Source organism: Salmo salar, chromosome ssa07 (genome assembly GCF_905237065.1).
Source record: "Salmo salar chromosome ssa07, Ssal_v3.1, whole genome shotgun sequence".
Classification (NCBI taxonomy): Eukaryota; Metazoa; Chordata; class Actinopteri; order Salmoniformes; family Salmonidae; genus Salmo; species Salmo salar.
Genome location: NC_059448.1, coordinates 58,396,951 through 58,423,996, shown reverse-complemented (window position 1 = coordinate 58,423,996; position 27,046 = coordinate 58,396,951). Strand labels below are relative to the sequence as shown.

The following is a 27,046-nucleotide window of genomic DNA, read 5'->3' as shown; positions in this document are numbered from 1 at the left end:
CACTCTTCATAACATTCTGCAGTATATGCAAATTGCCATCATACAAATTGAGGCAGTAGACTTTGTGAAAATGTATATTTGTGTCATTCTCAAAACTTTTGGCCACAACTGTACTGTTGAATGGTGTTTTACAGTAGTTGGTGGTTTAGAACAATGTACTGTTGAATGGTGTTTTACAGTAGTAGGTGGTTTAGAACAATGTACTGTTGAATGGTGTTTTACAGTAGTTGGTGGTTTAGAACAATGTACTGTTGAATGGTGTTTTACAGTAGTAGGTGGTTTAGAACAATGTACTGTTGAATGGTGTTTTACAGTAGTTGGTGGTTTAGAACAATGTACTGTTGAATGGTGTTTTACAGTAGTAGGTGGTTTAGAACAATGTACTGTTGAATGGTGTTTTACAGTAGTTGGTGGTTTAGAACAATGTACTGTTGAATGGTGTTTTACAGTAGTAGGTGGTTTAGAACAATGTACTGTGTTTTACAGTAGTTGGTGGTTTAGAACACATCTGTACACATCTGGTCCTTCTTTGGACACTGTGTTATCAAACCTCCAAACGGGCTTCAATGCCATACAACACTCCTTCCGTGGCCTCCAACTGCTCTTAAATGCAAGTAAAACTAAATGCATACTATTCAACTGATCGCTGCCCGCACCTGCCCGTCCGACTAGCATCACTACTCTGGACGGTTCTGACTTAGAATATGTGGACAACTACAAATAGCTAGGTGTCTGGTTAGACTGTAAACTCTCCTTCCAGACTCACATCAAACATCTCCAATCCAAAATTAAATCTAAAATCGGCTTCCTATTTCACAACAAAGCATCCTTCACTCATGCTGCCAAACATACCCTCGTAAAACTTACCATCCTACCGATCCTCAACTTCGGCGAAGTAATTTACAAAATAGCCTCCAACACTCTACTCAACAAACTGGATGCAGTCTATCACAGCGCCATCCGTTTTGTCACCAAAGCCCCATATACTACCCACCACTGCAACCTGTATGCTCTCGTCGGCTGGCCCTAGCTACATATTCGTCGCCAGACCCACTGGCTCCAGGTCATCTATAAGTCTATGCTAGGTAAAGCTCCGCCTTATCTCAGTTCACTGGTCACCATAGCAGCACCCACCCATAGCACGTGCTCAAGCAGGTATCTCTCACTGGTCATCCCCAAAGCCAACACCCCTTTGGCCGCCTTTCCTTCCAGTTCTCTGCTGCCAATAACTGTAACGAATTGCAAAAATCGCTGAAGCTGGAGACTTATATTTCCCTCAATAACTTTAAGCACCAGCTATCTGAGCAGCTTACCGACCACTGCAGCTGTACATAGCCCATTTGTAAATAGCTCATCCAACTACCATCATCCCCATATTGTTTTTATTAACTTTTTATGCTCTTTTGCACACCAGTATTTCTACTTGCACATCAGCATCTGCACATCTATCACTCCAGTGTTAATTTGCTAAATTGTAATTACTTCCCTGCTATGGCCTATTTATTGCCTTACCTCCTTACTCCATTTGCACTCACTGTATATATATTTTTCTATTGTGTTATTGACAGTATGTTTGTTTATCCCATGTGTAACTCTGTGTTGTAAATGAGAACTTGTTCTCAAGTGGCCTACCTGGTTAAATAAAGGTGAAATATACATTTAAAAAAAGAACAATGTACTGTTAGATGGGGTGTATAAGGGGTAGTGAAACAGAGTAACATACTGTTAGATGGGGTGTATTGAAACAGAGTAACATACTGTTAGATGGGGTGTATAAGGTGTATTGAAACAGAGTAACATACTGTTAGATGGGGTGTATTGAAACAGAGTAACATACTGTTAGATGGGGTGTATGAGGTGTATTGAAACAGAGTAACATACTGTTAGATGGGGTGTATTGAAACAGAGTAACATACTGTTAGATGGGGTGTATAAGGTGTGTGTATGGAAACAGTAACATACTGTTAGATGGGGTGTATAAGGTGTGTGTATGGAAACAGTAACATACTGTTAGATGGGGTGTATAAGGTGTGTGTATGGAAACAGAGTAACATACTGTTAGATGGGGTGTATTGAAACAGAGTAACATACTGTTAGATGGGGTGTATAAGGTGTAGTGAAACAGAGTAACATACTGTTAGATGGGGTGTATAAGGTGTATTGAAACAGAGTAACATACTGTTAGATGGGGTGTATGAGGTGTGTGTATGGAAACAGAGTAACATACTGTTAGATGGGGTGTATTGAAACAGAGTAACATACTGTTAGATGGGGTGTATAAGGTGTGTGTATGGAAACAGAGTAACATACTGTTAGATGGGGTGTATAAGGTGTATGGAAACAGAGTAACATACTGTTAGATGGGGTGTATAAGGTGTATGGAAACAGATGAACATACTGTTAGATGGGGTGTATAAGGTGTAGTGAAATGGAGTAACATACTGTTAGATGGGGTGTATAAGGTGTGTGTATTGAAACAGGGTAACATACTGTTAGATGGGGTGTATAAGGTGTAGTGAAACAGGGTAACATACTGTTAGATGGGGTGTATAAGGTGTATGGAAACAGAGTAACATACTGTTAGATGGGGTGTATTGAAACAGAGTAACATACTGTTAGATGGGGTGTATAAGGTGTAGTGAAACAGTAACATACTGTTAGATGGGGTGTATAAGGTGTATGGAAACAGTAACATACTGTTAGATGGGGTGTATAAGGTGTAGTGAAACAGGGTAACATACTGTTAGATGGGGTGTATAAGGTGTAGTGAAACAGGGTAACATACTGTTAGATGGGGTGTATAAGGTGTAGTGAAACAGTAACATACTGTTAGATGGGGTGTATAAGGTGTAGTGAAACAGTAACATACTGTTAGATGGGGTGTATAAGGTGTATGGAAACAGTAACATACTGTTAGATGGGGTGTATAAGGTGTAGTGAAACAGGGTAACATACTGTTAGATGGGGTGTATAAGGTGTAGTGAAACAGGGTAACATACTGTTAGATGGGGTGTATAAGGTGTAGTGAAACAGTAACATACTGTTAGATGGGGTGTATAAGGTGTATGGAAACAGTAACATACTGTTAGATGGGGTGTATAAGGTGTAGTGAAACAGGGTAACATACTGTTAGATGGGGTGTATAAGGTGTAGTGAAACAGGGTAACATACTGTTAGATGGGGTGTATAAGGTGTAGTGAAACAGTAACATACTGTTAGATGGGGTGTATAAGGTGTATGGAAACAGTAACATACTGTTAGATGGGGTGTATAAGGTGTAGTGAAACAGGGTAACATACTGTTAGATGGGGTGTAGTGAAACAGGGTAACATACTGTTAGATGGGGTGTATAAGGTGTATGGAAACAGTAACATACTGTTAGATGGGGTGTATAAGGTGTAGTGAAACAGTAACATACTGTTAGATGGGGTGTATAAGGTGTAGTGAAACAGGGTAACATACTGTTAGATGGGGTGTATAAGGTGTGTGGAAACAGAGTAACATACTGTTAGATGGGGTGTATTGAAACAGAGTAACATACTGTTAGATGGGGTGTATAAGGTGTAGTGAAACAGTAACATACTGCTGGATGGGGTGTATAAGGTGTAGTGAAACAGTAACATACTGTTAGATGGGGTGTATAAGGTGTATGGAAACAGTAACATACTGTTAGATGGGGTGTATAAGGTGTAGTGAAACAGGGTAACATACTGTTAGATGGGGTGTAGTGAAACAGGGTAACATACTGTTAGATGGGGTGTATAAGGTGTATGGAAACAGTAACATACTGTTAGATGGGGTGTATAAGGTGTAGTGAAACAGTAACATACTGTTAGATGGGGTGTATAAGGTGTAGTGAAACAGGGTAACATACTGTTAGATGGGGTGTATAAGGTGTAGTGAAACAGTAACATACTGTTAGATGGGGTGTATAAGGTGTAGTGAAACAGTAACATACTGCTGGATGGGGTGTATAAGGTGTAGTGAAACAGTAACATACTGTTAGATGGGCTGTATAAGGTGTATGGAAACAGTAACATACTGTTAGATGGGGTGTATAAGGTGTAGTGAAACAGTAACATACTGCTGGATGCGCTGGATGGGCAGTGGGAGCAGGTCCTCTAGTTTACAGTTGTGGAACTCTGGTCTGGACTCCTGGAGCTTCTTAAACCTTCTAAAGGCCTTGTTCTTCTTTACCTGGAGCTGAGGACCGAGAACAGACATCATTTAATAATCACCCTGAGTCCTCCACTAACAGATCTTTACCTGGAGCTGAGGACAGAGAACAGACATCATTTAATAATCACCCTGAGTCCTCCACTAACAGATCTTTACCTGGAGCTGAGGACAGAGAACAGACATCATTTAATAATCACCCTGAGTCCTCCACTAACAGATCTTTACCTGGAGCTGAGGACAGAGAACAGACATCATTTAATAATCACCCTGAGTCCTCCACTAACAGATCTTTACCTGGAGCTGAGGACAGAGAACAGACATCATTTAATAATCACCCTGAGTCCTCCACTAACAGATCTTTACCTGGAGCTGAGGACAGAGAACAGACATCATTTAATAATCACCCTGAGTCCTCCACTAACAGATCTTTACCTGGAGCTGAGGACAGAGAACAGACATCATTTAATAATCACCCTGAGTCCTCCACTAACAGATCTTTACCTGGAGCTGAGGACAGAGAACAGACATCATTTAATAATCACCCTGAGTCCTCCACTAACAGATCTTTACCTGGAGCTGAGGACAGAGAACAGACATCATTTAATAATCACCCTGAGTCCTCCACTAACAGATCTTTACCTGGAGCTGAGGACAGAGAACAGACATCATTTAATAATCACCCTGAGTCCTCCACTAACAGATCTTTACCTGGAGCTGAGGACAGAGAACAGACATCATTTAATAATCACCCTGAGTCCTCCACTAACAGATCTTTACCTGGAGCTGAGGACAGAGAACAGACATCATTTAATAATCACCCTGAGTCCTCCACTAACAGATCTTTACCTGGAGCTGAGGACAGAGAACAGACATCATTTAATAATCACCCTGAGTCCTCCACTAACAGATCTTTACCTGGAGCTGAGGACCGAGAACAGACATCATTTAATAATCACCCTGAGTCCTCCACTAACAGATCTTTACCTGGAGCTGAGGACAGAGAACAGACATCATTTAATAATCACCCTGAGTCCTCCACTAACAGATCTTTACCTGGAGCTGAGGACAGAGAACAGACATCATTTAATAATCACCCTGAGTCCTCCACTAACAGATCTTTACCTGGAGCTGAGGACAGAGAACAGACACCATTTAATAATCACCCTGAGTCCTCCACTAACAGATCTTTACCTGGAGCTGAGGACAGAGAACAGACATCATTTAATAATCACCCTGAGTCCTCCACTAACAGATCTTTACCTGGAGCTGAGGACAGAGAACAGACATCATTTAATAATCACCCTGAGTCCTCCACTAACAGATCTTTACCTGGAGCTGAGGACAGAGAACAGACACCACTAACAGAGGAGAGCGAAGAGTTTGACAGAGGTGACCTCTCAGAACAGAACATGCCACAGGACAGTCAGTTTCTAAATCAAGGGCATGTCAACTCCCTCCAACGAGGGTGAGCTGCTGTGAACATCAAAAACACTTGTGAAAGCAGCAACCAGAACAACTGTCCACAATCGATAGAATCCTGTCCTGAGACTGTTTTAACAGCAGCCTGTCTCATCACACATATCGCCATCTCTCTTTGTGGCCCCTGTCGCTGCCTGGCCGTGTGGCCCCTGTCGCTGTCTGGCCGTGTGGCCCGTCTGGCCGTGTGGCCCGTGTCGCTGTCTGGCCGTGTGGCCCCTGTCGCTGTCTGGCCCCAATCGCTGTCTGTCTGTGTAGCGTCTGTCGATGTCTGTCTGTGTACTCCCCCCAACACCAATCACCTTTATGTCAGTCATTACCTCTCTGGGTAGGAAGTCAGGGTGGAGGGGGAAGTCTGTGTGTGAGAGTGACAATGTGTGTGTGTTTGTGAGCGTGTGTGTGTGTGTGTGTGTGTGTGTGTGTGTGTGTGTGAGCACGCTCTCATTAAATATGCACGGGTAAATCATGTCAACATGAGTGTCAACAATATGACAGCAGAAAGAGAGACTAATCTTGTCAGCCATCAAAACTAGCATGGCTGCTTGTAGGGCCCAAGAAAATCTGCGTTTGCGGAAAACGCGGACAGAATCCAGACATTAAAACGCAACTCAATAATATTTAAAAAAAATCTATTGAACTTTCTTCCCGGTGAACCATAAGACATGACCATAATGCATCAGGGATTGGTGTTTTCATGCAGCTTTCTGAAACGCCACAGGAATTCCCCTGCATGTGTGTGTGTAACAGCCGTTAGCGATAATGTTAATGACACCAGTATTCTGGTAGAGCAGGAAAGGCTCAATTAAAATGTTAACTACAAAAGTAGCCTAGCTGGCAGAATGGGATCATGATTATTTGCATTCATCCAGTGGCCATTTTTTTCCGCAAACTCTGCAATCACAGGAGCACAACAGCAACACAGTCCGTGCTATCTGGGATCCTTGGGACCTCCTTACCGCGTTGAAATTTAAAAACGGTTACGGTAAGCGTTAAGGTAAGGGTTATGGTTAGGGAAAGGGTTCCCAAGTGGCGCTGCGCTCTAAGGCACTGCATCTCAGTGCTAGAGGCTTCACTATAGACCCTGGTTCGATTCCGGGCTGTATCACAACCGGCCGTTATTGGGAGTACCATAGTGGGGAGCAAAATTGACCCAGCGTCGTCCGGGTTTGTTCTTAACTGACTTGCCTAGTTAAATAAAGGTTCAATAAAATAAAGGGTTAAGGCTACGGTTTAGGGTAGGGACATCCCAAGGATCCCAGATAGCACTGACCACAGCAACACCTCAATCAATCAACAGTCTCTTCCTGGTGCACACTGACCACAACAACACCTCTTAACCAATCAACAGTCTCTTCCTGGTGCACACTGACCACAACAACACCTCTTAACCAATCAACAGTCTCTTCCTGGTGCACATTGACCACAACAACACCTCTTAACCAATCAACAGTCTCTTCCTGGTGCACACTGACCACAACAACACCTCTTAACCAATCAACAGTCTCTTCCTGGTGCACACTGACCACAACAACACCTCTTAACCAATCAACAGCCTCTTCCTGGTGCACACTGACCACAACAACACCTCTTAACCAATCAACAGCCTCTTCCTGGTGCACACTGACCACAACAACACCTCTTAACCAATCAACAGCCTCTTCCTGGTGCACACTAGAATTAAAGGGTAACTACATCCCCCCCCCAAAAATTGAAATTTCTTCAATATTTCCAAGACCTAAAAAACGGTCTCCTGATGTGGTTTAAACATTGTTGTGGACTTAAATATCCATTTGTGTTTTTTCTATAAAAAAAATGTTTTAATGATTCTGAGAGCCAAAAACCTGGAAAAACCAAGCGGAGAAAAGGGAATTTGGTGTGTTTACACTGAGTTGTACCGGGTAAAAGGGGTGTGTGTTTACACTGCGATGATGAGCTCAACGTGAGAGGAATCACTGATGAACAAGAGGGTGAAATCAGAAACGAACATTTCAACACTATGGAGCGAACATCTCTGTGAGGGAAGACCTCACAACTAAAATACTGCTTACTGCAGAGCCACGGCATCTCTACCTACCTAGCATCCTCTCCTAGTTACCTGTGGTTGGTCACCTGTGGTCGGTCACCTGTGGTCGGTCACCTGTGGTCGGTCACCTGTGGTCGGTCACCTGTGGTCGGTTACCTGTGGTTGGTTACCTGTGGTTAACCCTGCACGGAGCCGACAGCTGCAGTGATATGAATGTCTTTGGTTAAGAGGAAGGATGAGTCTGTCTGCAGATAGACCATTGACTGATCTCATTGATTAGGAACAGAGCAGGGGAGTTGGAATTGATTCCTCCACCGGGTCTACATAGCTAACACGCCTGTAATTGCTGAAACATGGGGCTGTGTGTTATTAGCGTGTTAGAGACTCGTTAGCGTGTTAACGGCGGTGCATCACTTAGGCTGAGGTGATAAAAACAGTGCCTTCTGAAAGTATTCATACCCCTTGACTTATTCCACATTGTGTTGTGTTATAGTCTGAATTGAAAATAGATTCACACACAATACCAGATAATGACAAAAATGAAAAACATGTTTTTAGAAATTGTTGCAAATGTATTGAAAATGAAATACAGAAATATAATTTACATAAGTATTCACACCCGAGTCAACACTTTGTATAAACACATTAGGCAGCGATTACAGCTGTGAGTCTTTTTGGGCAAATCTCTAAGAGCTTTGTACACATGGATTGTACAATATTTGTCCATTATTCTTTAAAAAAAAAATGATTCAAGCTCTGTCAAGTTGGTTGTTGATCATTGCTAGACAGCCATTTTCAAGTCTTGCAATAGATTTTCAAGCCGATTTCAATTCAAACTGTAACTAGGCCACTCAGGAACATTCAATGACGTCTTGGTAAACAACTCCAGTGTAGATTTGGCCTCATGTTTTATGGTTATTGTCCTGATGAAAGTCTCCCAGTGTCTGTTGGAAAGCAGACTGAACCAGGTTTTCCTCTAGGATATTTCCTGTGCTTATAGCTGTATTCCATTTCTTTTTATCCTAAGAAACACCCTTCAGATGATAAGCATACCCATAACATGATGCATTTTTTTTTTCCCCCCAGTATTACTTACAGTACCAGTCAAAAGTTTGGACACACCTCACTCAAGGATTTTTCTTAATTGTTTCTATTTTCTACATTGTAGAATAATAGGGAAGACATAAAAACAATGAACACATATGGAATCATATAGTAACCAAAGCATTTAAAAAAATAAATATCGAAATATATTTTATATTTGAGATTCTTCAAAGTAGTCACCCTTTGCCTTGACAGCTTTGCACTCGCTTGGCATTCTCTCAACCAGCTTCATGAGGTAGTCACCAGGAATGCCTTTCAATTAACAGGTGTCTTCTTAAAAGCTCATTTGTGGAATAGCTTTCCTTCTTAATGCGTCTGAGCCAATCAGTTGTGTTGTGACAAGGTAGGGGTAGTATACAGAAGATGGTCTTTTACCAAATAGGGCTAAGTCCATATTATGGCAACAACAGCTCAAATAAGCAAAGAGAAACGACAGTCCATCATTACTTTAAGACATGAAGGTCAGTCAACATTTCAAGAACTTTGAAAGTTTCTTCAGGTGCAGTCGCAAAAACCATCAAGCTCTGTGATGAAACTGGCTCTCATGAGGACCGCCACAGGAAAGGAAGACCCAGAGTTACCTCTGCTGCACCTCAAATTGCAGCCCAAATAAATGCTTCACAGAGTTCAAGTAACAGACACATCTCAACATCAACTGTTCAGAGGACACTGCGTGAATTTTAATTTTTTTACCTTTATTTTACCAGGTAAGTTGACTGAGAACACATTCTCATTTACAGCAACGACCTAGGGAATAGTTTCAGGGGAGAGGTGGTGGATGAATGAGCCAATTGTAAACTGGGGATGATTAGGTGGCCGTGATGGTATCAGGGCCAGATTTGGGAATTTAGCCAGGACACCGGGGTTAACACCCCTACTCTTACGATAAGTGCAATGGGATCTTTAATGACCTCAGAGAGTCAGGACACCCGTTTAACGTCCCATCCGAAAGACGGCACCCTACACAGGGCAGTGTCCCCAATCACTGCCCTGGGGCATTGGGATATTTTTTAGACCAGAGGAAAGAGTGCATCCTACTGGCTCTCCAACACCACATCCAGCAGCATCTGGTTTCCCAGCAGTGGGATGCAGGGTGGTATGCTGCTGAATCAGGACTTCATGGTTGAATTGCTGCAAAGAAACCACTACTAAAGGACACCAATAAGAAGAAGATACTTGCTTGAGCCAAGAAACACGAGCAATGGACATTAGACCGGATGAAATTTGTCCTTTGGTCTGATGAGTCAAAATTTGAGATTTTTGGTTCCAACCGCCGTGTCTTTGTGGGATGCAGAGAAGGTGAACAGATGATCTATGCATTTGTGGTTCCCACCGTGAAGCATGGAGGAGGAAGTGTAATGGTGCTTTGCTGGTGATACTGTCTGTGATGTATTTAGAATTCAAGGCACACTTAACCAGCATGGTTAACACAGCGTTCTGCAGTGATACACCATCCCATCTGGTTTGCGCTTAGTGGGACTATCATTTATTTTTCAACAGGACAATGCCCAACACATCTCCTGGCTGTGTAAGGGCTATTTAACCTGGCCTCCAAAATCACCCAACCTCAACCCAATTGAGATGGTTTGGGATGAGTTGGACCGCAGAGTGAAGGAAACGCAGCCAACAAGTGCTCAGCATATGTGGGAACTCAATTCCTCATGAAGCTGGTTGACAGAATGCCAAGTGTGTGCAAAGCTGTCATCAAGACAAAGGGTGGCTACTTTGAAGAATCTCAAATATATTTTGAATACTTTAACACTGTTTTGGTTACTACATGATTCCATATGTGTTAGTTCATCATTTTGATGTCTTCACTATTAATCTACAATGTAGACAATAGTAAAACATAAAAGAAAAACCCTTGAATGAGTAGGTGTCCAAACGTTTGACTGGTACTTTAAGTGCCTTATTGCAAATAGAATGCATGTTTTGGAATATGTTTATTCTGTACAGGCATCCTTCTTTCCCCTCTGTCATTTAGGTGAGTATTGTGGAGTTTGTACAACTGTCACAGCGGTCGATGAAAGGGGACCAAGGCGCAGCGTGTAGAGTGCTCATTCTTACTTTATTTGATGAGAACACTTAAACAAAATAACAAAACGACAGCCAGCAGTTCCATAAGGTACTCAGACAAAATGGAAAACAACTACCCACAACTCCAAAGGAAAAACAGGCTGCCTAAGTATGGCTTCCAATCAGAGACAACGAAAGACACCTGCCTCTGATTGGAAACCATACCTGGCCGAACATGAAAACCAACACATAGAAAATGATAACTAGAACAATCCCACAGAAACAGAAAACTCAAAATACCTACAAAACAAGCCCTGACCACTCTATGGCAAATTACCTCTTTCACTGGTCAGGACGTGACAGTACCCCCAAGGTGCAGACCCCGACTGGCTCCTGTGCTACACCCAGACCCTCCGCCAATCCTCCAGCTACAGAGGTGGCTCCGGCTCCGGGCGTAGCCCCCGTTTTGCCCGCAGATCCCTCTGCTTCTGGAACCCTGACCTGTGGATCATTACCAGAGGTTCTGCGCTGCCGACCGTCGCTGCAGGCTCCGTGCCATGGATCATCCCTGGAGGCTCCGTGCCATGGATCATCCCTGGAGGCTCCGTGCCATGGATCATCCCTGGAGGCTCCGTGCCATGGATCATCCCTACAGGCCCCGGGCCATGGATCATCCCTGGAGGCCCCGGGCCATGGATCATCCCTGGAGGCCCCGTGCCATGGATCATCCCTGGAGGCCCCGTGCCATGGATCATCCCTGGAGGCCCCGTGCCATGGATCATCCCTGGAGGCCCCGTGCCATGGATCATCCCTGGAGGCCCCGGGCCATGGATCATCCCTGGAGGCCCCGTGCCATGGATCATCCCTGGAGGCTCCGTGCCATGGATCATCCCTGGAGGCTCCGTGCCATGGATCATCCCTGGAGGCTCCGTGCCATGGATCATCCCTGGAGGCTCCGGGCCATGGATCATCCCTGGAGGCTCCGGGCCATGGATCATCCCTGGAGGCTCCGGGCCATGGATCATCCCTGCAGGCTCCGGGCCATGGATCATCCCTACAGGCTCCGGGCCATGGATCATCCCCTACAGGCTCCGGGCCATGGATCATCCCTACAGGCTCCGGGCCATGGATCATCCCTACAGGCTCCGGGCCATGGATCATCCCTACAGGCTCCGGGCCATGGATCATCCCTACAGGCTCCGTGCCATGGATCATCCCCTACAGGCTCCGTGCCATGGATCATCACTGGAGGCTTCGTGCCATGGATCATCACTGGAGGCTTCGTGCCATGGATCATCACTGGAGGCTTCGTGCCATGGTTTATCACTGGAGGCTTCGGACCATTGATCATCACTGGAGGCTTCCTACGGGGAGCTGGAACCGGTCTCACCAGACTGGGGAGACGCACTGAGGGCCGCGTGCTCAAAGCAGACACAGGCCGTACTGGGCTATGGAGGCGTACTGGATGAAGAGTGCGAGGAGCAGGCACAGGACGTACTGGGCTATGGTGGCGCACTGGAGGGAGAGTGCGCGGAGCAGGCACAGGACGTACTGGGCTATGGTGGCGCACTGGAGGGAGAGTGCGCGGAGCAGGCACAGGGTACACTGGGCCTTGGAGGCGCACTGGAGGTCTGGCGCTTAGGGCTGGCACAACCCGTCCTGGCTCGATCTTAACCATAGCCCAGCAAGGGCGGGGAGCTGGAATAGGCCACACTGGGTTGAGCTGGCGAACTGGGGTTACCGTGCGTAGAGCTGGCGAACTGGGGTTACCGTGCGTAGAGCTGGTGAACTGGGGTTACCGTGCGTAGAGCTGGTGAACTGGGGTTACCGTGCGTAGAGCAGGCGCAGGATAAGCTGGGCCGAGGAGACGCACCGGAGACCAGATATACGTTGAACCGGTGCACTTCTCCCTGGCTGCCGGCCAACTCTAGCACGGCAACGGTGAGGAGCTTGCACCGAGCTGTGAGTGCGCATGGGCGACACCGTGCGCACCACCGCATAACACGGTGCTTCTACCGTCACTCGCTCCCCACGGTAAGCACGGGGAGTTGGCTCAGGTCTTAACCTCGCCTTCGCCAATCTACCCGTGTGCCCCCCCAAAAGAATTGTTTGGCCGCTGCCTCTCGGCCTCTTCTTGCTGTTTTATAATAACCATTATACTGTGTAAACTGTGTTATAATAACCATTATACTGTGTAAAACTACTGTTTTATAATTACCATTATACTGTGTAAACTGTTATAATAACCATTATACTATATAAAACTGTTTTATAATAACCATTATACTGTGTAAAACTACTGTTTTATAATAACCATCAGGCACAAGGCCAAATCGATGAGCGGTTTCCATCCAGAAGCCTAATTAACAACTTCCCCATGCTCAAAGGATTATTCAGCATCTGATTTAAAAAATATATATATATTTTTTTTTGTTGATCTACCAATCAGTGCCCTTCCTTGCGAGGCATTAACCTTGGTATTTGTGGTTGAATCTGGGCTTAAAATTCACTCCTGAATTGAGGGACTTTACAGATAATGTGTGGGGTACAGAGATGGGATAGTCATTCAGCAACCATGTTAACCTCTATTATTGAACAAGGAATGAGTCCATGCAACTAACTTTGCGATATGTTAAGCACATTTTTAATCCTGAACATATTTAGGCTTGACCTAACAACGTGAAATGCTTGCTTACAAGCCCTTACCCAACAGGTCAAGAAAATAGTTCTCAAATAAACAAAAGTTAAAAAAATAAATTTAAAAAAGTAACAATAAAATAACAATAATGAGGCTATATACAGGGGGTAGAGGTTAGTTGAGGTAATTTGTACATGTAGGTGGGGGTGACGTGACTATGCATAGATAATAAACAGTGAGTAGCAACAGTGTAAAAACAAAGGGGGGGGGTCAATGTAAATAGTCCGGTGGCCATTTGATTAATTGTTCAGCAGTCTTATGGCTTGGGGGGTAGAAGCTGTTAAGGAGCCTTTTGGTCCTAGACTTGGTGCTCCGGTACCGCTTGCCGTGCGGTAGCAGAGAGAACAGTCTATAACTTGGGTGACTGGAGACTGACAATTTTTTGTGCCTTTTTCTGACATTGCCTAGTATACAGGTCCTGGATGGCAGGAAGTTTGGCCCCAGTGATGTACTCAGCCATACGCACTACCCTCTGTAGTGCCTTACGGTCTGAGGCTGAGCAGTTGCCATACCAGGCGGTGATGCAATCGGTCAGGATGCTCTCGATGGTGCAGCTGTAGAACCTTTTGAGGATCTAAGGACCCATGCCAAATCTTTTCAGTCTCCTCAGGGGGAATAGGTTCTGTTGTGCCCTCTTCACGACTGTCTTGGTGTTTGGACCATAATAGTTTGTTGGTGATGTGGACACCAAGGAACTTGATATTCTCAACCTGCTCCACTACAGCCCCGTCGATGAGAATGGGGGCGTGCTCAGTCCTCCTTTTCCTGTAGTCCACAATCATCTCCTCAGTGTTAATCAGGTTGAGGGAGATGTTGTTGTCCTTTCACCACACGGTCAGGTCTCTGACCTCCTCCCTATAGGCTGGCTCATTATTGCCGTTGATCAGGCCTACCACTGTTGTGACGTCAGCAAACTTAACGATGGTGTTGGAGTCGTGCTTGGCCACGCAGTCGTAGGTGAACAGGCAGTACAGGAGGGGACTAAGCATGCATCCCTGAGGAGCCCCTGTGTTGAGGATCAGCGTGGCAGATGTGTAGTTGCCTAACCTGACACCAGATGGGTGCAATGAAATGTGTTGTTTTACAGGGTCAGCCATAGTAGTATGATAGGTGTTCTTGTACAGGGTCAGCCATAGTAGTATGATAGGTGTTGTTTTACAGGGTCAGCCATAGTAGTATGATAGGTGTTGTTTTACAGGGTCAGCCATAGTAGTATGATAGGTGTTGTTTTACAGGGTCAGTCATAGTAGTATGATAGGTGTTGTTTTACAGGGTCAGACACAGTAGTATGATAGGTGTTGTTTTACAGGGTCAGCCATAGTAGTATGATAGGTGTTGTTTTACAGGGTCAGTCATAGTAGTATGATAGGTGTTGTTTTACAGGGTCAGCCACAGTAGTATGATAGGTGTTGTTTTACAGGGTCAGACACAGTAGTATGATAGGTGTTGTTTTACAGGGTCAGCCATAGTAGTATGATAGGTGTTGTTTTACAGGGTCAGCCATTGTAGTATGATAGGTGTTGTTTTACAGGGTCAGACACAGTAGTATGATAGGTGTTGTTTTACAGGGTCAGCCATTGTAATATGATAGGTGTTGTTTTACAGGGTCAGCCATTGTAGTATGATAGGTGTTGTTTTACAGGGTCAGCCATTGTAGTATGATAGGTGTTGTTTTACAGGGTCAGCCATTGTAGTATGATAGGTGTTGTTTTACAGGGTCAGCCATTGTGGTATGATAGGTGTTGTTTTACAGGGTCAACCATTGTAGTATGATAGGTGTTGTTTTACAGGGTCAGCCATAGTAGTATGATAGGTGTTGTTTTACAGGGTCAGTCATAGTGGTATGATAGGTGTTGTTTTACAGGGTCAGCCATAGTGGTATGATAGGTGTTCTTGTACAGGGTCAGTCATAGTGGTATGATAGGTGCAGTGTAATGTGTTGTTTTACAGGGTCAGTCACAGTAGTACAGCACCCCTAGAGCAAATTAGGGTTCAGTGCCTTGCTCAAGGACAGATTTTTCCACGGATCTACACTTCTTTAAGTGAAGCAAATCTGGCTGCACCCTATTCAGTGCACTACTTTTGGTCTGGCCAAACGAACAAGGCTAAATAAAAAGGCACAACAAACGTGTTTCCGTCCTCAGACCCGACGTCATTAACCAGACGTGTTTCTGTCCTCAGACCCGACGTCATTAACCAGACGTGTTTCTGTCCTCAGACCCGACGTCATTAACCAGACGTGTTTCCGTCCTCAGACCCGACGTCATTAACCAGACGTGTTTCCGTCCTCAGACCCGACGTCATTAACCAGACGTGTTTCTGTCCTCAGACCGACGTCATTAACCAGACGTGTTTCTGTCCTCAGACCCGACGTCATTAACCAGACGTGTTTCTGTCCTCAGACCCGACGTCATTAACCAGACGTGTTTCTGTCCTCAGACCCGACGTCATTAACCAGACGTGTTTCTGTCCTCAGACCCGACGTCATTAACCAGACGTGTTTCTGTCCTCAGACCCGACGTCATTAACCAGACGTGTTTCTGTCCTCAGACCCGACGTCATTAACCAGACGTGTTTCTGTCCTCAGACCCGACGTCATTAACCAGACGTGTTTCTGTCCTCAGACCCGACGTCATTAACCCGACGTGTTTCCGTCCTCAGACCGACGTCATTAACCAGACGTGTTTCCGTCCTCAGACCCGACGTCATTAACCAGACGTGTTTCCGTCCTCAGACCCGACGTCATTAACCAGACGTGTTTCTGTCCTCAGACCGACGTCATTAACCAGACGTGTTTCTGTCCTCAGACCGACGTCATTAACCAGACGTGTTTCTGTCCTCAGACCGACGTCATTAACCAGACGTGTTTCTGTCCTCAGACCGACGTCATTAACCCGACGTGTTTCTGTCCTCAGACCGACGTCATTAACCAGACGTGTTTCTGTCCTCAGACCCGACGTCATTAACCCGACGTGTTTCTGTCCTCAGACCGACGTCATTAACCAGACGTGTTTCTGTCCTCAGAGACATAACATTGAGGCATGTCAGTAGACAGTGAAGCAAGGTGTTTCCAGTGGTAGTGTGTAATCTAACAGACATAATGCCAGATCATTTCATTTCCTCCATATTATCAGACCTCAGTGAGGTACTTTATCCATGCTGCTGATACAGGTACAGGTGCTTTATGAGCTACAGGGATAATTAGCACAGATACTATCCCCATCGCACCTTTTTAGTGCCAAATGATGGAGGGATGCTGTAACACTTAAGACAGCCTTAATGGTGGAGAGACAGAGGGACGGAGGTTGAACCACTAGACAGCCTTAATGATGGAGAGACAGAGGGACGGAGGTTGTACCACTAGACAGCCTTAATGATGGAGAGACAGAGGGACGGAGGTTGAACCACTAGACAGCCTTAATGATGGAGAGACAGAGGGACGGAGGTTGTACCACTAGACAGCCTTAATGATGGAGAGACAGAGGGACGGAGGTTGTACCACTAGACAGCCTTAATGATGGAGGGACGGAGGTTGGACCACTAGACAGCCTTAATGATGGAGGGACGGAGGTTGGACCACTAGACAGCCTTAATGATGGAGGGACAGAGGGACGGAGGTTGGACCACTAGACAGCCTTAATGATGGAGAGACAGAGGTTGTACCACTAGACAGCCTTAATGATGGAGAGACAGAGGGACGGAGGTTGGACCACTAGACAGCCTTAATGATGGAGAGACAGAGGGACGGAGGTTGAACCACTAGACAGCCTTAATGATGGAGGGACGGAGGTTGGACCACTAGACAGCCTTAATGATGGAGAGACAGAGGGACGGAGGTTGTACCACTAGACATCCTTAATGACGGAGGGACGGAGGTTGGACCACTAGACAGACTTAATGGTGGAGAGACAGAGGGACGGAGGTTGTACCACTAGACAACCTTAATGATGGAGAGACAGAGGGACGGAGGTTGAACCACTAGACAGACTTAATGATGGAGAGACAGAGGGACGGAGGTTGTACCACTAGACAGCCTTAATGATGGAGAGACAGAGGGACGGAGGTTGTACCACTAGACAGCCTTAATGATGGAGAGACAGAGGGACGGAGGTTGTACCACTAGACAGCCTTAATGGTGGAGAGACAGAGGGACGGAGGTTGAACCACTAGACAGCCTTAATGATGGAGGGACGGAGGTTGGACCACTAGACAGCCTTAATGATGGAGGGACGGAGGTTGTACCACTAGACAGCCTTAATGATGGAGGGACGGAGGTTGGACCACTAGACAGCGTTAATGATGGAGGGACGGAGGTTGGACCACTAGACAGCCTTAATGATGGAGAGACAGAGGGACGGAGGTTGTACCACTAGACAGCCTTAATGATGGAGAGACAGAGGGACGGAGGTTGGACCACTAGACAGCCTTAATGATGGAGAGACAGAGGGACGGAGGTTGAACCACTAGACAGCCTTAATGATGGAGGGACGGAGGTTGGACCACTAGACAGCCTTAATGATGGAGAGACAGAGGGACGGAGGTTGTACCACTAGACAGCCTTAATGACGGAGGGACGGAGGTTGGACCACTAGACAGACTTAATGATGGAGAGACAGAGGGACGGAGGTTGAACCACTAGACAGCCTTAATGATGGAGAGACAGAGGGACGGAGGTTGGACCACTAGACAGCCTTAATGATGGAGAGACAGAGGGACGGAGGTTGGACCACTAGACAGCCTTAATGATGGAGAGACAGAGGGACGGAGGTTGGACCACTAGACAGCCTTAATGATGGAGGGACGGAGGTTGTACCACTAGACAGCCTTAATGATGGAGAGACAGAGGGACGGAGGTTGAACCACTAGACAGCCTTAATGATGGAGAGACAGAGGGACGGAGGTTGGACCACTAGACAGCCTTAATGATGGAGAGACAGAGGGACGGAGGTTGGACCACTAGACAGCCTTAATGATGGAGAGACAGAGGGACGGAGGTTGAACCACTAGACAGCCTTAATGGTGGAGAGACAGAGGGACGGAGGTTGTACCACTAGACAACCTTAATGATGGAGAGACAGAGGGACGGAGGTTGAACCACTAGACAGCCTTAATGATGGAGAGACAGAGGGACGGAGGTTGGACCACTAGACAGCCTTAATGATGGAGAGACAGAGGGACGGAGGTTGGACCACTAGACAGCCTTAATGATGGAGGGACGGAGGTTGTACCACTAGACAGCCTTAATGATGGAGAGACAGAGGGACGGAGGTTGAACCACTAGACAGCCTTAATGATGGAGAGACAGAGGGACGGAGGTTGGACCACTAGACAGCCTTAATGATGGAGAGACAGAGGGACGGAGGTTGGACCACTAGACAGCCTTAATGATGGAGGGACGGAGGTTGTACCACTAGACAGCCTTAATGATGGAGAGACAGAGACGGAGGGACGGATGTTGAACCACTAGACAGCCTTAATGGTGGAGAGACAGAGGGACGGAGGTTGTACCACTAGACAGCCTTAATGATGGAGAGACAGAGGGACGGAGGTTGAACCACTAGACAGACTTAATGATGGAGGGACGGAGGTTGGACCACTAGACAGCCTTAATGATGGAGGGACGGAGGTTGTACCACTAGACAGCCTTAATGGTGGAGAGACAGAGGGACGGAGGTTGTACCACTAGACAACCTTAATGATGGAGAGACAGAGGGACGGAGGTTGAACCACTAGACAGCCTTAATGATGGAGGGACAGAGGGACGGAGGTTGAACCACTAGACAGCCTTAATGATGGAGGGACGGAGGTTGTACCACTAGACAGACTTAATGATGGAGGGACGGAGGTTGTACCACTAGACAGCCTTAATGATGGAGAGACAGAGGGACGGAGGTTGAACCACTAGACAGCCTTAATGATGGAGGGACGGAGGTTGTACCACTAGACAGCCTTAATGATGGAGAGACAGAGGGACGGAGGTTGAACCACTAGACAGCCTTAATGGTGGAGAGACAGAGGGACGGAGGTTGTACCACTAGACAACCTTAATGATGGAGAGACAGAGGGACGGAGGTTGGACCACTAGACAGCCTTAATGATGGAGAGACAGAGACGGAGGGACGGAGGTTGTACCACTAGACAGCCTTAATGATGGAGGGACGGAGGCGGAGGGACGGAGGTTGTACCACTAGACAGCCTTAATGATGGAGAGACAGAGGGACGGAGGTTGAACCACTAGACAGCCTTAATGATGGAGGGACGGAGGTTGTACCACTAGACAGCCTTAATGATGGAGAGACAGAGGCGGAGGGACGGAGGTTGTACCACTAGACAGCCTTAATGATGGAGAGACAGAGATGGAGGGACGGAGGTTGAACCACTAGACAGCCTTAATGATGGAGAGACAGAGACGGAGGGACGGAGGTTGTACCACTAGACAGCCTTAATGATGGAGAGACAGAGACGGAGGGACGGAGGTTGTACCACTAGACAGCCTTAATGATGGAGGGACGGAGGTTGTACCACTAGACAGCCTTAATGATGGAGAGACAGAGACGGAGGGACGGAGGTTGAACCACTAGACAGCCTTAATGATGGAGAGACAGAGATGGAGGGACGGAGGTTGTACCACTAGACAGCCTTAATGATGGAGAGACAGAGATGGAGGGACGGAGGTTGTACCACTAGACAGCCTTAATGATGGAGAGACAGAGACGGAGGGACGGAGGTTGTACCACTAGACAGCCTTAATGATGGAGAGACGGAGACGGAGGGACGGAGGTTGTACCACTAGACAGCCTTAATGATGGAGGGACGGAGGTTGAACCACTAGACAGCCTTAATGGTGGAGAGACAGAGACGGAGGGACGGAGGTTGGACCACTAGACAGCCTTAATGATGGAGAGACAGAGGGACGGAGGTTGAACCACTAGACAGCCTTAATGGTGGAGAGACAGAGGGACGGAGGTTGTACCACTAGACAGCCTTAATGATGGAGAGACAGAGACGGAGGGACGGAGGTTGTACCACTAGACAGACTTAATGAGAGGTAGAAGAACAACCATGTTCCTAATAAGAGTGCTGCGCTTTGGGCCGAGGAGGAGAGGAGTAGTTGTCATCCACCAATCAACCTGGGGACGCCATTTTGGGAACAGATGGTTCAACATGATAAACATGGTCTATATGGAGCTGTCATTAGACTACTGGCTTAACCAGTCCTGTATGGGGTGGTCTATATGGAGCTGTCATTAGACTACTGGCTTAACCAGTCCTGTATGGGGTGGTCTATATGGAGCTGTCATTAGACTACTGGCTTAACCAGTCCTGTATGGGGTGGTCTATATGGAGCTGTCATTAGACTACTGGCTTAACCAGTCCTGTATGGGGTGGTCTATATGGAGCTGTCATTAGACTACTGGCTTAACCAGTCCTGTATGGGGTGGTCTATATGGAGCTGTCATTAGACTACTGGCTTAACCAGTCCTGTATGGGGTGGTCTATATGGAGCTGTCATTAGACTACTGGCTTAACCAGTCCTGTATGGGGTGGTCTATATGGAGCTGTCATTAGACTACTGGCTTAACCAGTCCTGTATGGGGTGGTCTATATGGAGCTGTCATTAGACTACTGGCTTAACCAGTCCTGTATGGGGTGGTCTATATGGAGCTGTCATTAGACTACTGGCTTAACCAGTCCTGTATGGGGTGGTCTATATGGAGCTGTCATTAGACTACTGGCTTAACCAGTCCTGTATGGGGTGGTCTATATGGAGCTGTCATTAGACTACTGGCTTAACCAGTCCTGTATGGGGTGGTCTATATGGAGCTGTCATTAGACTACTGGCTTAACCAGTCCTGTATGGGGTGGTCTATATGGAGCTGTCATTAGACTACTGGCTTAACCAGTCCTGTATGGGGTGGTCTATATGGAGCTGTCATTAGACTACTGGTTTAACCAGTCCTGTATGGGGTGGTCTATATGGAGCTGTCATTACACTACTGGCTTAACCAGTCCTGTATGGGGTGGTCTATATGGAGCTGTCATTAGACTACTGGCTTAACCAGTCCTGTATGGGGTGGTCTATATGGAGCTGTCATTAGACTACTGGCTTAACCAGTCCTGTATGGGGTGGTCTATATGGAGCTGTCATTAGACTACTGGCTTAACCAGTCCTGTATGGGGTGGTCTATATGGAGCTGTCATTAGACTACTGGCTTAACCAGTCCTGTATGGGGTAGTCTATATGGAGCTGTCATTAGACTACTGGCTTAACCAGTCCTGTATGGGGTGGTCTATATGGAGCTGTCATTAGACTACTGGCTTAACCAGTCCTGTATGGGGTGGTCTATATGGAGCTGTCATTAGACTACTGGCTTAACCAGTCCTGTATGGGGTGGTCTATATGGAGCTGTCATTAGACTACTGGCTTAACCAGTCCTGTATGGGGTGGTCTATATGGAGCTGTCATTAGACTACTGGCTTAACCAGTCCTGTATGGGGTGGTCTATATGGAGCTGTCATTAGACTACTGGCTTAACCAGTCCTGTATGGGGTGGTCTATATGGAGCTGTCATTAGACTACTGGCTTAACCAGTCCTGTATGGGGTGGTCTATATGGAGCTGTCATTAGACTACTGGCTTAACCAGTCCTGTATAGGGTGGTCTATATGGAGCTGTCATTAGACTACTGGCTTAACCAGTCCTGTATGGGGTGGTCTATATGGAGCTGTCATTAGACTACTGGCTTAACCAGTCCTGTATGGGGTGGTCTATATGGAGCTGTCATTAGACTACTGGCTTAACCAGTCCTGTATGGGGTGGTCTATATGGAGCTGTCAGACTACTGGCTTAACCAGTCCTGTATGGGGTAGTCTATATGGAGCTGTCATTAGACTACTGGCTTAACCAGTCCTGTATGGGGTGGTCTATATGGAGCTGTCATTAGACTACTGGCTTAACCAGTCCTGTATGGGGTGGTCTATATGGAGCTGTCATTAGACTACTGGCTTAACCAGTCCTGTATGGGGTGGTCTATATGGAGCTGTCATTAGACTACTGGCTTAACCAGTCCTGTATGGGGTGGTCTATATGGAGCTGTCATTAGACTACTGGCTTAACCAGTCCTGTATGGGGTGGTCTATATGGAGCTGTCATTAGACTACTGGCTTAACCAGTCCTGTATGGGGTGGTCTATATGGAGCTGTCATTAGACTACTGGCTTAACCAGTCCTGTATGGGGTGGTCTATATGGAGCTGTCATTAGACTACTGGCTTAACCAGTCCTGTATGGGGTGGTCTATATGGAGCTGTCATTAGACTACTGGCTTAACCAGTCCTGTATGGGGTAGTCTATATGGAGCTGTCATTAGACTACTGGCTTAACCAGTCCTGTATGGGGTGGTCTATATGGAGCTGTCATTAGACTACTGGCTTAACCAGTCCTGTATGGGGTGGTCTATATGGAGCTGTCATTAGACTACTGGTTTAACCAGTCCTGTATGGGGTGGTCTATATGGAGCTGTTTTAGACTACTGGCTTAACCAGTCCTGTATGGGGTGGTCTATATGGAGCTGTCATTAGACTACTGGCTTAACCAGTCCTGTATGGGGTGGTCTATATGGAGCTGTCATTAGACTACTGGCTTAACCAGTCCTGTATGGGGTGGTCTATATGGAGCTGTCATTAGACTACTGGCTTAACCAGTCCTGTATGGGTGGTCTATATGGAGCTGTCATTAGACTACTGGCTTAACCAGTCCTGTATGGGGTGGTCTATATGGAGCTGTCATTAGACTACTGGCTTAACCAGTCCTGTATGGGGTGGTCTATATGGAGCTGTCATTAGACTACTGGCTTAACCAGTCCTGTATGGGGTAGTCTATATGGAGCTGTCATTAGACTACTGGCTTAACCAGTCCTGTATGGGGTGGTCTATATGGAGCTGTCATTAGACTACTGGCTTAACCAGTCCTGTATGGGGTGGTCTATATGGAGCTGTCATTAGACTACTGGCTTAACCAGTCCTGTATGGGGTGGTCTATATGGAGCTGTCATTAGACTACTGGCTTAACCAGTCCTGTATGGGGTGGTCTATATGGAGCTGTCAGACTACTGGCTTAACCAGTCCTGTATGGGGTGGTCTATATGGAGCTGTCATTAGACTACTGGCTTAACCAGTCCTGTATGGGGTGGTCTATATGGAGCTGTCATTAGACTACTGGCTTAACCAGTCCTGTATGGGGTGGTCTATATGGAGCTGTCAGACTACTGGCTTAACCAGTCCTGTATAGGGTGGTCTATATGGAGCTGTCATTAGACTACTGGCTTAACCAGTCCTGTATGGGGTGGTCTATATGGAGCTGTCATTAGACTACTGGCTTAACCAGTCCTGTATGGGGTGGTCTATATGGAGCTGTCATTAGACTACTGGCTTAACCAGTCCTGTATGGGGTGGTCTATATGGAGCTGTCATTAGACTACTGGCTTAACCAGTCCTGTATGGGGTGGTCTATATGGAGCTGTCATTAGACTACTGGCTTAACCAGTCCTGTATGGGGTGGTCTATATGGAGCTGTCATTAGACTACTGGCTTAACCAGTCCTGTATGGGGTGGTCTATATGGAGCTGTCATTAGACTACTGGCTTAACCAGTCCTGTATGGGGTGGTCTATATGGAGCTGTCATTAGACTACTGGCTTAACCAGTCCTGTATGGGGTGGTCTATATGGAGCTGTCATTAGACTACTGGCTTAACCAGTCCTGTATGGGGTGGTCTATATGGAGCTGTCATGACTACTGGCTTAACCAGTCCTGTATGGGGTGGTCTATATGGAGCTGTCATTAGACTACTGGCTTAACCAGTCCTGTATGGGGTGGTCTATATGGAGCTGTCATTAGACTACTGGCTTAACCAGTCCTGTATGGGGTGGTCTATATGGAGCTGTCAGACTACTGGCTTAACCAGTCCTGTATGGGGTAGTCTATATGGAGCTGTCATTAGACTACTGGCTTAACCAGTCCTGTATGGGGTGGTCTATATGGAGCTGTCATTAGACTACTGGCTTATACAGTCCTGTATGGGGTGGTCTATACGATCTTAACCAGTCCTGTATGGGGTGGTCTAGATAGTCTTAACCAGTCCTGTATGGGGTGGTCTATATAGTCATGTATGGGGTGGTCTATATGGTCTTATACAGTCCTGTATGGGGTAGTCTATATAGTCTTAACCAGTCCTGTATGGGGTAGTCTATATAGTCTTAACCAGTCCTGTATGGGGTGGTCTATATAGTCTTATACAGTCCTGTATGGGGTGGTCTATACAGTCCTGTGTGGGGTGGTCTATAAAGTCTTATACAGTCCTGTATGGGGTGGTCTATATAGTCTTATACAGTCCTGTATGGGGTGATCTATACGGTCCTATACAGTCCTGTATGGGGTGATCTCTATAGTCCTATACAGTCCTGTATGGGGTGATCTATATAGTCTTATACAGTCCTGTATGGGGTGGTCTATATAGTCTTATACAGTCCTGTATGGGGTGGTCTATATAGTCTTATACAGTCCTGTATGGGGTAGTCTATATAGTCTTATACAGTCCTGTATGGGGTGGTCTATATAGTCTTATACAGTCCTGTATGGAGTGGTCTATATAGTCTTATACAGTCCTGTATGGGGTGGTCTATACAGTCCTGTGTGGGGTGGTCTATAAAGTCTTATACAGTCCTGTATGGGGTGGTCTATATAGTCTTATACAGTCCTGTATGGGGTGATCTATATAGTCCTATACAGTCCTGTATGGGGTGATCTCTATAGTCCTATACAGTCCTGTATGGGGTGATCTATATAGTCTTATACAGTCCTGTATGGGGTGGTCTATATAGTCTTATACAGTCCTGTATGGGCTGGTCTATATGTCTTATACAGTCCTGTATGGGGTGGTCTATATAGTCTTATACAGTCCTGTATGGGCTGGTCTATATAGTCTTATACAGTCCTGTATGGGCTGGTCTATATAGTCTTATACAGTCCTGTATGACAGCTCTGAACGCTATAGGCCCAAATCAGACAAATGTTTTTGTTTTGCCAGGCATCTCCAAGGATACATATTGAATACATATTCATGAAAAATATTGACACTATATGCATGTGTTAGATTACAACATGGAGGTCACCCTCAGTCCATGTAATTGATCAGCTATAACACACAAATAGCAATTTATTCAAATAAACATTACATTTTAGATAAATGAACTAGGAGAGATGAGACATGTATTCGAAGGCGTCTGGGTAACAGGGTTCTGAGTTGTTGTTCACAACGATATAATAAGAAGTGGTGTTCTTACCGGAACACAGAACCTACCAGGGTTCTGAGAGTTGTTGTTCACAACGATATAATAAGAAGTGGTGTTCTTACCGGAACACAGAACCTACCAGGGTTCTGAGAGTTGTTGTTCACAACGATATAATAAGAAGTGGTGTTCTTACCGGAACACAGAACCTACCAGGGTTCTGAGAGTTGTTGTTCACAACGATATAATAAGAAGTGGTGTTCTTACCGGAACACAGAACCTAACAGGGTTCTGAGAGTTGTTGTTCACAACGATATAATAAGAAGTGGTGTTCTTACCGGAACACAGAACCTACCAGGGTTCTGAGAGTTGTTGTTCACAACGATATAATAAGAAGTGGTGTTCTTACCGGAACACAGAACCTAACAGGGTTCTGAGAGTTGTTGTTCACAACGATATAATAAGAAGTGGTGTTCTTACCGGAACACAGAACCTACCAGGGTTCTGAGAGTTGTTGTTCACAACGATATAATAAGAAGTGGTGTTCTTACCGGAACACAGAACCTACCAGGGTTCTGAGAGTTGTTGTTCACAACGATATAATAAGAAGTGGTGTTCTTACCGGAACACAGAACCTACCAGGGTTCTGAGAGTTGTTGTTCACAACGATATAATAAGAAGTGGTGTTCTTACCGGAACACAGAACCTACCAGGGTTCTGAGAGTTGTTGTTCACAACGATATAATAAGAAGTGGTGTTCTTACCGGAACACAGAACCTACCAGGGTTCTGAGAGTTGTTGTTCACAACGATATAATAAGAAGTGGTGTTCTTACCGGAACACAGAACCTACCAGGGTTCTGAGAGTTGTTGTTCACAACGATATAATAAGAAGTGGTGTTCTTACCGGAACACAGAACCTACCAGGGTTCTGAGAGTTGTTGTTCACAACGATATAATAAGAAGTGGTGTTCTTACCGGAACACAGAACCTACCAGGGTTCTGAGAGTTGTTGTTCACAACGATATAATAAGAAGTGGTGTTCTTACCGGAACACAGAACCTACCAGGGTTCTGAGAGTTGTTGTTCACAACGATATAATAAGAAGTGGTGTTCTTACCGGAACACAGAACCTACCAGGGTTCTGAGAGTTGTTGTTCACAACGATATAATAAGAAGTGGTGTTCTTACCGGAACACAGAACCTACCAGGGTTCTGAGAGTTGTTGTTCACAACGATATAATAAGAAGTGGTGTTCTTACCGG

The 27,046-nt window shown here is 46.0% G+C and overlaps 1 protein-coding gene across 4 annotated transcripts in view; it reads right to left on the bottom strand.

Moving 5' to 3' along the window:
* LOC106591484 (rho guanine nucleotide exchange factor 39) overlaps nucleotides 1-27,046 on the bottom strand; it is a 118,967-nt gene that overhangs the window by 72,939 nt on the left and 18,982 nt on the right. For all 4 annotated transcript variants that reach the window (XR_006770690.1, XR_006770691.1, XR_006770692.1 and 1 more), the window contains exon 5: nucleotides 4,085-4,203. Coding sequence is in view for 1 of the 4 variants with exons in the window: in XM_045722368.1 (XP_045578324.1) it covers nucleotides 4,085-4,203 (119 nt within the window). In the remaining 3 variants the exon portion in view is untranslated. The remainder of the gene's footprint in view (nucleotides 1-4,084; nucleotides 4,204-27,046) is intronic.